Source organism: Elgaria multicarinata, chromosome 11, assembly GCF_023053635.1.
Source record: "Elgaria multicarinata webbii isolate HBS135686 ecotype San Diego chromosome 11, rElgMul1.1.pri, whole genome shotgun sequence".
Lineage (NCBI taxonomy): Eukaryota > Metazoa > Chordata > Lepidosauria > Squamata > Anguidae > Elgaria > Elgaria multicarinata.
Window position 1 is genome coordinate 33,058,526 of NC_086181.1, and position 15,245 is coordinate 33,073,770.

Genomic DNA, 15,245 nt, shown 5'->3' on the forward strand with positions numbered 1-15,245 from the left:
AAGACTCACCAAAACCCTAGACTGATCATTTTGTGTAATTGATGTGAGGTGTTTTTATTCAAACTGATTGGTTGGTGAGAATTAGAAATAGAGTAGAATAATTAATATACTATTAGCCATAGTCTTTGGGCTGGGGTAAGCTATAATTCAGACTCTGCTTTCATCATACCCTTTGGTGAGATCAAGCAGCCAGGTACTTGAGAAAGAGGGTTCATCTACACCAAGGAGGATATTTCACTATGAAAGTGGTACATAAAAGGCAGGAGCCACACTACTGCTTTATAGCGGTATTGAAGTGCATTGCAAGATCTACACTATTGTTTTATAGTGGTACTGAAGTAAACTGACAACTGTTGGGGACCATGACACATCTACACCAAGATATAACACTATGGAAGTGGTACATGATATGTGTCAATGGGCCCCAACAGTTGTCAGTGCACTTCAATACCACTATAAAGCAGTGGTGTGGCTCCTGCCTTTTATATACCACTTACATAGTGGAGTATCTTCTTTGGTGTAGATGTGCCCAGAGTCTTCTCAGTGGTGACAACACAACCGTGGAATAACCCCCCATTTCCTTTACTTCAAGCACTTACTGAAGAACTTTATTAATTTCAGCATACTTTTAATTTTTAGTCTTCCAATTAGTGTTCTCTGCTTTTAGTTTGCTGGTTGTAAAAGGTACGCTTTTATTGTGGTTGTGATAACTTTTATCATATATTCTTGCCTTCTTGTATATTTTAACATTGTTATAATGTACTAGGTATATCTTTGATTTTAAAAGTTCAAATAAATTAATCCCTAAACTACTATCTAACTGAACTCAATAGTAGTTACTTCCTAGTAGGCATATATAGGATTGCAGTGTGAATAAACAAACCCTGATACAACTCACACCAACATGGAATAACTTTACTTGCCCCCATTTATATTATTCAACCTTGACTTGAGGTTGGTGACCTTTAGTATCAGTGGGTTAATGACTATTGGTTATGTTAAGAAACTGTGATGCACAGCTCCTAACTTTAATGGAGCATTTGCTATCAATGGCATGATAATCCCATTTAGGATAACGCTATAGTAGTTGTTTCCTCACTCAACAGCATGTGACACTCCCCCCAGTAGTCATCTATTATGATTCAATTTGCGTCACTGGTACAGCCACTCATAATACAAAGAACAAATTTCATCTTTTATATCTAATTTATTGCTTTTTCCTCTCTGAGGGGTTCACCCAGTACCCCCACAGTGAACCAAGATCACAATTAAACTCTATTCACACCTCTGCCACTCCACCACTATGTAGGCTAGCTTCAGAGCTACAGAATGGCAAGTGTTGTGCAATCCAGATACTTAAGAGAAAGGTGGGCAAACAGCTAGGACCCCTGGGTTCTCTGGAATATGGAATGAAAGCATGGCATTGGCTGGACCCATTTAGATTTGACCCCATTTGTCTCTGGGTACAGGATAGCACAGGCCAGCTGCACAGGCCAGCATGGCACAGAGGCAGAGAAGGAAAGCACTGGTCATCAGGAGACGTTGGCTGCAAAGGGCACGATCCGCCTGAGTGAAAGGAATGCGACAGTGAATGGTTCTCCCCTTGTAATCAGCTTCCACCATGGAAAAACTCGGAGTCCCAATACCCAGACCTGGTGCCCCTCCCTGGACATATCTTACCTGGTCCAGCAAGCTGGACAGGGCAGGGTTAGGCTGGTAATGCGATTTGTAGCAAATCCCTGGCTCTTCCAGATGTATGTCCCACTCCCCTATGACACATCTAGGTGGCTGTCTGGGGACAAGATGGGAGTATTGCATTAATGGATTAAGGCCCCTTTGCCACCAAACCTTTTGCTCTTGGCTCACCTGGTCTTGGGGAGAAGGGACGAAGGTGCAATGATGCTAAGGCAGCTTTCACGGGAGACTGAGTTCACGATGACAGCCAAGAGGTGGATTGGCTCCTGGGCATCTGGACCTGCGTATGTAGTTGGTGGAAGGGAAGGTCAAGGGAAGATGGACAAGGAAACAACGTTCCTGAGATCTTTGAGAGGAATTTTGCAATTGGCCAGGAGTGGGAGATCACTCACCTTTGAGGCCCAGTTCTGTTCCACTGACTGTCAGACCTAGGTGTGTACCATTGGGAGGATCTGTGCCATTGTGAAGGTCAAAGCTCAGGCCAACCATGACAGAGAGTGCTGTAAAGGATTCAGCAGTGGTTGTGGAAGAAGGTACTGTTGAGGCATTTTGCTGAGTCTTATTTGGGATACAGAACATTAAATTTGCCAGAGACTTTAGCAGAGAGTTCCAGTCCTTAGAGATGAAGGGGGAAAAGGAATGAGAAGAATTGCTACTTAGTTGCTTCTGTTCCTGATATTTTCTTTGCTTCTGCATTTAAAAAAAATATCTCCAATTTCATATGATCTTGCCCTTTAAATTCCCCCTTTGCGCTTAACAAATAGAAAACTGAAATATGGCACACACACGCGTTCCATAAAGTGTCAAGAGTTTGGATCTTTGTGTCTGGATTTTCATTAGAGAAAATGGCTTAACTCGTGGATTTAACAGCGTGCACTGTTAAAGTTAATATTCTTTTACTCTCCCTTCTTCAGGTGGTAGAACATTCAGAGTGATCTTCTCAAGGACAATTTTCTTTGAAAAGGAAAGCACTTTTATGGTGCCTTGTAAAAAAACACACACATACAACCCATCTCTATAATTCACAAAAGAACTGAACTTGCTGCCTATTAGCTACCAACCCCATGTTCATGGTTTTGTTGCAGATAAACAAAGCCCTCAACAACTCGGGACCAGGCTACTTAGATGACCGCCTTCCCATATATACACCTAGTTGACCCCCGAAACATTCTGAGGGGGCCTAATTGCTCATTCCGTGACCAATAGAGTGTTGCCAAGTAACAGTGTATAAGTGGGCCTTCGGCAATGGCACCCATCCCCTAGAACACCCTCTCATGCGCTGTTTGAGAGGCAGAAAGTGTAGCGAGCTTTAAGCACTACTGGAAGACTTGTTTCCACAAGCTTTCCCTGACTTGTAATGGATTATGACATTGCTCCATTTTATGGCTGCCTTGATGCAACATTTGTAAGTTTTCCCTGTTTTTATTGTTCTAACAATTTCTATATTGGTATTATATAAATATATCGTAAAATCTTTAAGCAGTTCACAATACATACATATGTGTGTGTATTGTGAACCACTTAAAAGATTTTATGATATTAAGGGTGTAATCGTATGCATGTTTAGACAGAAAAAAAAGTGTACAACTCCGAGCTTGCCCTAGGCAGCTATGCTGGGAGATGTAGGACTTTTTTTCTGTCTATGTATGCGTAGGATTGCACCCTAAGCATTATAAAAATAGTATAAAAAATAAATGTATAGACTGGAACACAATGGTAGCAAAATAGCAGCCAGACTATTCTCAAGTCCGAATCAATGCAATGCCCCAAATTCATATAATTCAAAGCACACAAGTCTGCTTCTGCAAGGAACAACCCAACACACAGCTAGTTTTTTCCCAAGCCCAGCCTATAATTCTATGTATTCCATCTGAGTAGATAGCCAATCAGCCTCAAAGCTTCAGTATAATGACCACTCAAAACCTCAATCAGTGGGACTCAGGCTAAACAATTAGCAAGAGAATGAAAGGAAGTCTCCACCATTGCCCTTTCTCTATCCTAAAGTTTCCCCCTGCTTCTCTTAAGACCACAACCCACTTCCATCCCAAGTTTTGGTCTGATTGTCCATGTAGGGCCCTCATCTCTAGCTCACCTCTTCGACATCAGGATTTTGAACATCATGTGACTGGATGTAGACAGCAAAACCAAGAAAGGCAACAGCCAACGAAAGGAGGCAGAAGAAGAAGGAGACCAGAGGTGGGTGTCGCTCCAGACAGACACGTAGGGAGCCCAGCAGGGAGCAGATGACCATGGTCAGCCCTAAGGGTGAGGGTAAGAAGGTTGCAGTGTCATTCCAGCACTAGAAGAAGCTGAAACGTTTCCTGGAGAGCCAGTGTGGTGTAGTAGTTAGAGTGTTGGACTGGGACTCAGGCAATACTGGTTCCAGTCTCCAGTTAGCCATGAAGCTCACTGGATGACTTTGGGCCAGTCACTGACTTCCAGCCTCATCTACCTCATGAGTTGTGAGGATAAAACGGAGAGGAGGAGGACTATGCAAGCCACCTTAGGTTCCTTGCAAAAGGAAAAAAAGTGGGATGTAAATGCAATAAATAAAATTAATAATTAATCCTGGAACAGCCAGAAACAATGAAAAAGAATAGGGTGACAACATGTACCCCATTCTCCTTTGTGTAGACTTTTAGCTACCCCCCTTTCCCCACCAAAATTAAAGTCAAAATGTGTCCCCAGAAATGTGAACAGAAAAATACCAAACTATATTAATTCAATTTCATTGGATTAAGAATTAAATGGGCCTGTGGTACAATCCTGTCATGGGACTGTAACTGCTAAGAATGCAGTGGAAGAATGCTTCTTTGAGGCTACTCCTCTACTGAGATCTTCATGTAAATGAAAAGTTGACATATTAACTTTTCATGCGTGTTTTGAAATTGGGTTGTTTTTATTCAAGTGATCCCCAGTGTGTATTTGGAGATAGCATAGGAGAAGGCATGCCATATTGATTGTTTGAATTAGCTCTAATTTTCACAGTTTTTAAGAACTCACTTAGGATGTTGTGCTTCTGAAGTTAGCAATAGCAAGGTTCTTCTCCATTCCAACTAGTTAGATGGCTCTGCTTGCAAGATAGAATTTGTCACTCAGCCTGATGTAGTTAGGAGATACTATCATCCCTAAGAAAAATTCTGTATAGTCCATATTGTTTTTCAGCGCCATGGAGTTGGAAAGGAACAGCTGAAATGGGGGAAAGCTGGGCATTTATGACACTAAGTAGCTTAATATGCTCCATATTGAGTGGAAATTTCACCATTGATATGTCCTATTTTAGAATACGGGAATGCAAATTCTGATGTCTACTCCTCAAAATTTACCAAAAGAGGGATGCCTCACAAAATGAGTAACCAGCACACAATGTGGACAATTAAACACACATTTGCTTGATTTCTTATATTCCATTGACTTATTTTGAAACTTCCCTCTGTTGATTCTCTGTGAAAGTTTCTTCCTGTCTTTCAATTCTTTATTTCCCAAAAATGGTGTGTTCCATTCTGAGGCACATGACTATTCTACAAGAGATCCCATAATGTTTTTGTGCTACAGCTCTTCAATGTACTCGTAGCAAAATCACAATACAATGTACAGAAGGTCCCTTCTCTCTGTCCACATGGACACTATGAGCTTCTCTTATGTACACCAATGGTTCCTTGCTGCCACAAGATGTGGTGATGGACACTGTCTTAGATGGCTTTAAAAAGACACATTTGTGGAGGATACATCTATCAATTACTATTAGTCATGACAACTGGAGCCTGCAGATATTCCTGTGTGGAGGTTTCTGTTTCGGGTGCCAACCAACCATGCCCTCTTCCAGTATGCTCCATTCCGTTCACTTTTCCCTCCCAATTTTCTGTTGTCCTCCTCTCCAATGATCAACCAGCATCTTGTAGCCACTGAACATGCTCAGTCCTCATTGGGCTGTTTTGGGTGACTCTCTAACCCACCACACACACACACACACGTTTTCTAAATATTTTTTGTAGTACTGCAGATCTTGGGGGTTTCCCACATCTGCTGATACCTCTCTTTTGTGAGCAGATGGTGCCGTTTTGGCTACATAAATATCCACATTCATAGAATGAGTTTGCTATTAGTATATAGCAGCCCTCTCCAACCTGATGCCCTCCAGATTTGTTGGACTACAACTCCTATAATCCCACAGCCATTTCATGGGTCCAACACACCTGGAGGGCACCATCAGATTAGAGAAGGCTGCTGTAATTGTTATATGGAACCTCTGGGCTTAGAAGAAAAGCAGGTGATGGCTATTGCTTTTGAGCCCTGCTTGTGGGCTTCCAATCAGGTTGAGCGCTGTGGAAAAAGGGATACTGGACTAGATGGATGGTTTGGCTTGACCAAGCAAGGATGCACTTATATTTTTCAACACTGCAAGCTCTGCTGCTGTCATTTTGCCATGTCTTCCTTACAACCATCTTCTCCAACACCCTTCTAAATGCCCCAAGGCAATATACCTTGAGTGTGTGCATCAAGTACATCAAGGAGTCAAGTTATGCTATTTCAAAAGGAGAACAGCAAACACCTGTAAGGGATACTGAAATCAAGAATGTCACTTGGCCTTTGTTAAACCTACCAATATTGATTTCCCAGGTGCCGCTATGAGTCATATAGCAGCCACCATATACTCAAATGGCCAAGACAATCCCTGTACTGGCTCCTTTCATATGTTTCATATGTAGCCCAAGTCACCACTTAATTGCGAAAATAAAGAGGCATGCAGGGAGGAAAACTTAAGGGTGCTTGGAAGCCCTGATCCCAGATGTGTGTGGAGGGACGGGGGTGGGTGGGCAGCTAGTTGTGGTTATTCAAGACTGTTTCCTACATTACAAAACGCATAGGAGGCACTGCCCTGAAGGAAACAATGTGGAAAGCACACGGGTGGTCTTCACTTCAAAAATCTAACATATGTTATTGCTGCACATGGTCTTCTAATGTGGGTCACATGTTTACAGCACATAATGGGAAGACGCTTTCAATGGTGAGAGTGAGAGAGACGCTCTCCAGGAACGTCTGTGCTCCAGGGCTAATTCTAGGTGAGCTCTACTCCAAATTAAATCCTGTCTACTAAAGACAGGCTGCTTTCCAGGCAATACAACAAATCCATTTTCCTTTGAAGTAGAGGGACATGCTACGGTTTGGTTTTAAGCCATTGTTAAAACAATTCCAACAACTGCTCAGTGTTCTAGCTGTGGCAAATGGTACATAATAATTGAAGGCAAGTTTCCACACATTCTGTGTGTCTGCACAACATGATTGCACCCAGCATATATCAATTGTTGCTTTCCTCTGTGGCTTGAACATGCTCCCCACGAAGCTGGATGTTCCCCAGCAAATTAGAAAGAAAGCAGGACATTAGCACAAGAGGAGCCTTCTTGAATCCATTTATCCTGTGTTCAGATTCCCTGACAGTCATTAATTATTTTAAAATGCCATGTTTATTAGAAAAAAGCTTCATTAGGAAAGTAAGGGAAAGTTTCTTGTACCCTTCTGTAAAACAATGCCCGTTCAGCCGCAATATATTTGGTCCAACAAACTGTGATTTGCTAGAGCGGGTTCAAGCAATGAGATGGAGTGCTTCTTTCGTTCCCTCCTCTTCTCATGGACCCAGATTGAAAGAAGATGTCCGGTTTGTCCAATCAGTTTCCTGAGACATCCAAACCAGGAAACTATGGTTTAAGCATTGGCTTCATTCTTGGTTTGCACACCAGAAACAAATCATGTCTGCCCAAGTATAGAATGTGGGAGTTATTGTCAGGGATCCTGGTGAGCTGTTCAAATATGTCTGCCATTCCCCCATGAAACCCATAATCTTAAAAGTCCCTAGGTGTCCAAATGAACCCCCAAGATTGAAACAACAGTTCAATCACAGCCAAGAAGATGCTAGCTTCATGTAATAGAGTAGTATAAAAACTGCATTTAGGATCAGAGAGACTTGAATAGTCTGTGTTTTCAAGATCTGTATAGATTCCCACCAACACCATCCAGGGACTAGGCACCTAAAAATCCAAAGCTTTGAACCAGAGGAAGTGGTAATACTTCTGAGTATATATAAACTGGATTGCACAGTAAGCAAGTCCCACTAAGTTCAGTAAGGCTTACTCCTAGGTAAGTGTGCATAAGATTGCAGCCATAGTGTGTTTTCAAATAGAAATCAATCAACTTTCATTTGCTGTGGCTACTAATCAAGTAGGGATACTGTATCTCCGGTTATATTTTAGAGAAATGTAAAGGGGATGTATATGTCTCAACTCGTGGAGTTACATCTCCCATCCACTTTTACACTATGATTGGTTGAATTCCCACCCTGTTTTCAAAGGAATGTAGGACAGATTGTTTATAAGACTGCTTTCATCATAACAATTACCTTAAAACACACACACACACACACACACACACACACACACACACACAAATTACCCCAAATCATAAACGTTTTATTTGATATATAAAATGAGGTACCATTTAGTAGACTTCCGTATTACATGGTACACAGCCAGGCCAAACACCACCACCCCCTGAAGTCACATGGGTAAATGAACCTGTTCTTTTACAAAGGGTTCTTTTCAAAATAGGAGCAATAAGCAGCCCTGATCTGGCAAGCTCTCTTGGTTAGTCCAGCTTCTGACAGTGGTACTCTTGGCCTGGCTGAAGCATTCTGGTTTTCGGCAGCCGCAGGATTTTCCAATGGCTCCAGCAACTCATCACCCTTGATCTCACATATATTGTGCAGGATGCAGCATGTGGCGATGACCACTGGAATGAGCTTCTCCCTCACATCCAGCCGCATCTGTAAACATCTCCAGCGAGCTCTCAAGACCCCGAAAGCTCTCTCTACACACGCTCGGCACGTTGAGAGCCTCTCATTGAATTTCTCTTGGGCCCCGGTTTTGGGTGCAGGGTATGGTTTCATTAGCCAGGGGCGAAGTGGATATGCAGGATCCCCAATTATGACAGGAGTCATGGAAACCCCCTCCAACATTGTCTGAGTTTGTGGCCCAAAGGTGCCCTCATCCATGCTGTTGAAAAAAGGAGAGTTGTGCAGGATGCGGGAGTCATGGGACCGTTCAGGAAAGCCAACATAGATATCAGTGAAACGGGATTTACTGTCCACCAGGGCCTGCAACACCATGGAATAGAAGCCTTTGCAATTAATGTAGGAATCAGCAGAGAATGGGGGGCAAAGAATGGAGATATGTATGGCATCAATTGCACCAAGACAGTTGGGGAAGCCCATCTCTTTGAAGCCCTCCATGATCTCCTGTGGTTCTCCCAGCACAATTATTTGGGCTAGCAGCCTGCTGTTTATTTCCTCGCAGACCTCTTCAAATATCGAGCATGCTGATGAAATCCCCACTCCAAAGAGCTCCGAGACGGTCTTGTAACTGTCGTGGTGAGCTAACTTCCAGATGGTCATGGCTACCCTTTTTTCAACAGGAATGTGCGAGCGCATCCCGGTGTCTCGACGCTGCAGGGCAGGGCGCAGCTCCTCAGCGATATACATCAGTGTCGAGCGTGACATTCGGAACAAAGAAATCCAGCACTTGTCATCTTGTTCTGAAGAGATCATCCTCTCCCACCACTCACTGCATCGTGGAAGCATCCAGTGGGACCGCTCAGACAAGGCCATCAGCTCATGCTCATAATGCAGTGCAGGAGAAGATGAGTACACCATAGTGACTACCGAGACAATTGCATTTCGGTGAAGCCGCAACAGTGCTCTCTTGCGCCGGACGCTGGCTGAGAGAATCCGTCTCAGCACAGCGGCTGACCTGCGGAAGCGTCTGCGCTGCAGAATCCTTGCGATTGCAAAAATCGCCGTGCGTCGGTTGAGCATCCATTGTTGCACCAACAGCTGGGAAGTCTGAACACAGGCAGCAACGAGGGCCAGGCACTCCTGCTCCATTGATCCAGTCACTTTCGAAGCTCAAGAGGAAGTGATGTCAGTGTGCTGTGAGACACAACCCTTCCCCCTGCTACACCATTGATGGGGGTGACATCACCAGGCAGGGACGATTCATAACCAAGTCCTTGCACTTCAACCGGAAAGGCACTGTTGAACCGAAGGGCAATACATTGTAATTGGGGCTTTGCTCACTGACTGAAGCATATGTACATTTCAATTGTGAAGGCCTTTCTTTAACACACTGAGCAGAAGAAAATTGTTCCATTCAGGAATTAACCAGCCAGTACCCATTCTCCATTTCAAAATTCTTAAGCTTTTGGAGAACTAAACGTAGCTCTGTCCTGTCATCCCAACCTAGCTTCCCTCCTCCACCCATAAACATTCTTCCAGCTGATCACCTCTCAATCATACACCTTTACTACACCCATATTGTTTCTTCTTACATCAGTCTACACTGAGCAACCCTCTCAAGTTAACACTTTTGCAGTTCCCCTATCTGCTTTTCAACTTGACCTATTACTGAATCCTTGATTTCTAACATAACAGATGCAGAGGTACAGCCTGCCCCCTACAAATCCTAATTTTAAGTAAGTTCAAACTGGTAATTACTGAGTAGAAACTCTACACATACTCAGAGACACCCATAGCCGAGACAGGTCATTACAAACAGATTCTGTGGTAAAACCTGGCAGACCTTGACTCAATTTAAAATGTTACCAGTTTTTAGAAGTCCCAGGATCGAGAGACAGCAAGATTTCTAAAAGTTACACTTCATTTCCCAAAAAACATTTGATTTGAACCATATAGCTGAATGAAAAGTTTTAAATCCTCTTTTCTGTGAAATGAGCAAAGCATTAATGTATTCTCTGTCGCTAAAGCCCATCAAGTCAGAGCAGATCTGCAGGCCTACTGACCCAAATAATTCAGTTGCTATTCAATTGCTATTCACTATCCTTACGAACACTTCCAGAAGTAATTTAATGCCAGTCTCAGCCACCCCCACTTATTAAAAAAACACAAAAAGCATTTAGAATTGATCTGATGTCCCCTGCTAGAACCACACACACACAACATTTATTTTCCTCATACAGTGCAATTTCCCATATGTTCTTAATTTATTAACTTGGCTTTTAAAATCATTGTTCTTTCTAAATTTTGTTTTCAGCATTTTACTATATTTTTATTTCATTAAAGTTTTTATATTCTGAACTTTTTGTAAACCACCTTGGCGGATTCTAGAAAGGCAGTATAGATGTACAATCATTCAATCAAACAAGAAAACACTATGGCTGCAACCCTCAGCATCCTGGCTTGGAAGTACCATTGATCTTAGTGGAACTTCTTCCTGAGAAACATAGAGCTGGGCATAAGCCACACAGACAGAGCAATGGCTTTGGGACCTCACTGTCAATAAAAGGGGTACCAGTGTGAATGTTAACCAGGGTTGCTATAAAGTTCTGTAGAAGACAGTGACTGGGTTCAGACAACATGCCGCAATCCATCGTGGTTTATTTAAGCCATTATGAGCTGCAGTGTCTACAGGCGCCACATTGCATATGCAACCTCAGTTCGGACGTTATGTTGATAGGTAGTGAAAGGGTTAAACAACCCTTACATAACCCTAATACAGACTATGGGTTATGGTAGGGTTGTTTAACCCTTACATAACCCACGCTCACCAAGCTCGCATGACACAACAACCCTCAAGTGGAGGCTGCACATTCAAAATGGCGATGGCACATTAAATAACCCATGGTGGGCTGTCATGTCATGCACACATTCCCAGTGTATCTTCTGAATATTTATTAAACTCAATTGTTCCCCTCGCCCCCGCCCCCCAAATGGAGAGAAGCAAATATGGTGAGACACCATGGGGATTGGAGAACTGTTGGTAGACAGCCAGACATAGTACAATTATGCTGTTGTTGTTGTTTTTAAAAATATCTTGATCAAAATTGCTTTCTTGGCTATTAATTCAGTGGAGGATAGGCTATTATGGATGAAATTAATATTAGCAGGCAGCCAGGAGATTGCACCCACTATCAGCCCTCCCTCTCACTAGTTGAGGTTTTCAGTCAGCAGGTCTTACTGTCTGTGCCACCTTTGCAGCAGGTTTGGATAGTAGAAATCATGGCTTTGCTGCAATTGCCTCACTTCTATGGCACCTCCTTCCTGACTTTGGTGGTTTTGTGTTTGTTTTTTCCAGAAGTGATGTAAAGTGCATCAAGCTTTTGGGTGAGAATCATGCTTTCAAAAAACAATTCTATGCCTGCTTCCCTATAGGCGTACTTTTTTGACTGTAAATGGCTTTGAATGTCTTGGAAAAGCAGGACATAAATAGTCTAATAAACATGGGAAAATAATAATGGAAGGGGGTGTGTCTCACAAAGTGATCATTGTTGCAAGCATGTCCCTAAGATGTTGGGGGCTCTGTCATCTGCCCAGAAAATTATAGCAAGTGTGTGGGAGTTTATTAGATGTTTGTACTGCCCCCCCCCCCCAAATGATACTTGAGTCCTGTGTGTGCGCAGGAGCTGGCTGTAGTACTCAGCCCTTGCTCATAAATGCTCCTTCTATTACTACACACATTTGTTTAGCGGCTCAGTATGGCATTCAAAGCAGGGTCCAGGCTGGCTGCATTCCCAGGTCCAAAGAAGCGTTTGGGATGGATAGTTATAGGTATGCAGATATATAGATGGTTAATGTGGTACAAGCAGATAGTTTTCTTGTTCACTATACACCACCTCTCTTCCCAGGAGCTCAAAACGGCATACACGGTTCCCCCCCCCCTTCCTGTAATTTATCTTCACAACAACCCTGCGAGGACTGAAAAATAGTGACTGACCCCAATTCATCTAGCAAACATCATGGCTGTGTGGAGATTCAGACCTGGGTCCACCAGTCCTAGTCTGGTACTCTAACTGCAAACTACAGGGTTGGGTACTTAGGAGATTTAGGCTCAAATTCACTTGTAAAGTACAACAAGCAGACTTGGGTAAGACATCTTTTACCACCCTGAGTTTCCATAGTGACAAGAAGGACAGGCCTATATTTGCTAAAAAGTGCTTTGGGATTAAATGGAGATGGAGGAGATGGATGCAGTAGATCATCTCTCTCTCAGCTGCTGACAAGAGAGAATAAGAGAGAGAGAGAGAGAGAGAATATGCTTATAAATAGCCCACCCTGAACTATAGAGACAAGATGGTGTATTTATCTCTCTAAATAAATGCATAGAAGGCTGCGATCCTATGCACACTTACTAAGGAGTAAGCCCCACTGAACATAGTGGGACTTACTTTTGAGTAGGTATACAAAGGACTGCACATCAGATGTTATGATTAATAGTTCATTGGTTATTAATTCAGTGCTAGAGCCCATGTTTTGCATGCTGAAGATCTACCAGGTTGAGTCTCTGACCATTTGCAGTTAAAAAGAGCTTAGCTACGACGGTTGGGAATGATCTCTCTGTGCTGGGGATGCCAGAGAGCCATAGTGGTACATTTTGGTAATTTTAGGGCACAATCTTATGCATGTTTAGAGAGAGAGAAAAGTGCTACTACTTCCAGGATTCGCCAGCCAGGGAATGCTGGGAGTTGTAGCACATGTTTTCTCCCTAAGCGTGCAAAGGATCGCACCCTTAGATTCTGGACTTTATAGTCTTACGAGGGGCGGGGCGGCGGGGGGAGGGTGATCGTATGTATGACTTCACTTGTTTCCAAATGCGGTAGCCCTGCTGCATTTGAGGGCGCTTCTTCTGCTGAACATGGGCCTGAACTTTTGCACCTACAGCCCTGCCCTGAGGACACCATTGAACCAACGCCAATACTGAGCTAAACGGGGCGGAGTCGGTGTGAACTGGTTCAGCGTGAGGCAGCTGCGTATGTTCATTCTCACTGAATGTTTTATTCCACGCCTTTAAAACTGGCCCACTGTGGAAAAGAGGGATTGAGATGGGGAGGGGAACAGCTGGGGAGAAAAGAAAACCAGGCAGGGTCCACAGGAACAAAGCAGGCGCAGCCTCATCTTACCTCCGTCCCCTCCTCGCCTCTGCTGCCCTCCAGGTTGCTGCTAAGGGGCCAACGCAGGTTGCCACTATCGAGGGTACTGCCCCTTTAAGAGGCAGTGGCGCCCACCCATTTCCTTACTACTGCAAGGCAATCCGACCAGGGAAGTACCCCCGTGCGCACGCGCAAACGATACACTTCCCCTCCCCGCTCTCAACACGCAGGAAAAAGGGCGCTTTTGAGTGACGCAGTGGCATTCGCCAGGACTAGTTGTATACTGCGCACGCGCCCCGTACCGACGGCTCTCTCTCTCTCTCTCTCTCTCTTCCCCCCACCACAAATCTACAAAAATACTGCCTTCCTTTCAGGAAAGCCGGTAGTCAGTCATCGAATTAAATGTATGTGCCGGTAGGAGCAGGTCGCGTGTCTTCCGGCTTAACGGCTCCTCGGGATCATAGAGAAAGTCTTCCACAAGGGCCAGACCTGCCCAACTACTGCTTTTGGAGAGCCATTTTGATTGAGGGCAAAAGTGCTCCTCAAAGATTCCCAAAGTTCTTCATTAAAAGGATTTTTAGCTACATTTGGATAGCTTGTAAATTACAAAAAGTATTGTGGCTTCTTAAAGACTAACCAATGTATTCTGGCATAAGCTTTCATGAAGCATCCAACTTCCTCAGATTCATGAAGCGTTGTCCTCATTTGGGAGATATATATATATGGCAAGGGGCAGGTTAAACACTAAATGGTGAGATGTGGAAACTGAAATGTAAAGTGCAGACAGTGAGAATTATTGTATTTACAATGGTCGTTCACAACACCTTTCTTAAGTGTTAACACAAATATCCTCCCATCAAACAAACCATTGTCTATTCAATTGTAGCTTAACTGTTTTGTGTAGAAATCTGTCTTTGAAGTTCCTTTATGCAAGAACAGCCACCTTGAGGTAATTGAGTATTCCTTCACCTTTTTTTTTTTAAAAAAATTGTCATGTTTGATGTCAGATTTGTATCTCATTTATTGCTTTGTGTAGTCTAGCCTGTGTAGAATATGCTAGGCCAACTTAGTGCCCTCCAGATGTCTTGGCAGGGGCTGATGAGAGTTAAAGGCCAACATTCAGGAATGCTGGGAGTTGTAGTCCAAAGCAACTGCAGGGCACCAGGTTGAAGAAGGCTGTGCTCAGGAACTCTTGACAAATGATGGCATATCTCACATTGGGAGAGGAGGTATATGAACCCTCCAATGTAGTGGATGGTCTAGTTAGGGTATAATATATGAAAGAGTAAATCAAACAAGGCTCAGGAATTCAGGTTTGTATTAAGAGGACCCAGGCAGTCCTGTTGTTCAGATTAAGAACTATTCAAAATATTTGGAGTTGTCCCACTAATTTTCATAGTTTAATACCTTGAAAGAACACTTAAGATTACAGCTTCGCTTTTCTGTGGAAGAGCCAAAGAAGAAACCAGTCTACCACTACTAATGCGTGTGCTGCCGTGTTACCCAAGAGGACATAACAAGCTACTTTCTTCTGGCAGTGATCAGAGCAGGGATCCCTTTTGCAGTTATTCTTATTAAGAGTGCAAACCTAGGTCTGTTTACTCAGAAGTCAAGTCCTG

At 43.4% G+C, this 15,245-nt stretch overlaps 1 protein-coding gene across 3 annotated transcripts; it reads right to left on the bottom strand.

Annotated features, from left to right (window-relative positions):
* Positions 1-1,187: 1,187 nt before the first annotated feature.
* On the bottom strand, positions 1,188-13,827 carry TMEM219 (transmembrane protein 219). Of its 3 annotated transcripts, XM_063137851.1 has the most exons (6): positions 13,657-13,827; positions 3,788-3,954; positions 2,088-2,310; positions 1,867-1,975; positions 1,681-1,792; positions 1,188-1,566 (listed from the first exon to the last, which is right to left on the bottom strand). In XM_063137851.1, the coding sequence occupies exons 2-6, from the start codon at positions 3,944-3,946 to the stop codon at positions 1,438-1,440; spliced, it is 732 nt and encodes a 243-aa protein (XP_062993921.1). In that variant the 5' UTR covers positions 3,947-3,954; positions 13,657-13,827; the 3' UTR covers positions 1,188-1,437. The 3 variants fall into 3 exon arrangements, with proteins under 3 accessions (XP_062993921.1, XP_062993919.1, XP_062993920.1); XM_063137849.1 differs by lacking the exons at positions 1,188-1,566; positions 1,681-1,792; positions 1,867-1,975; positions 2,088-2,310; positions 3,788-3,954 and adding an exon at positions 8,151-9,775; XM_063137850.1 differs by lacking the exons at positions 1,188-1,566; positions 1,681-1,792; positions 1,867-1,975; ... (1 more) ...; positions 3,788-3,954; positions 13,657-13,827 and adding exons at positions 8,151-9,775; positions 13,523-13,543.
* Between the last annotated feature and the right edge of the window lie 1,418 nt (positions 13,828-15,245).

Coding starts and splice junctions, on each gene's coding strand:
- TMEM219 (XM_063137849.1), bottom strand. CDS start 9,628: ATGGAGCAGGAGTGCCTGGCCCTCGTTGCTGCCTGTGTTCAGACTTCC.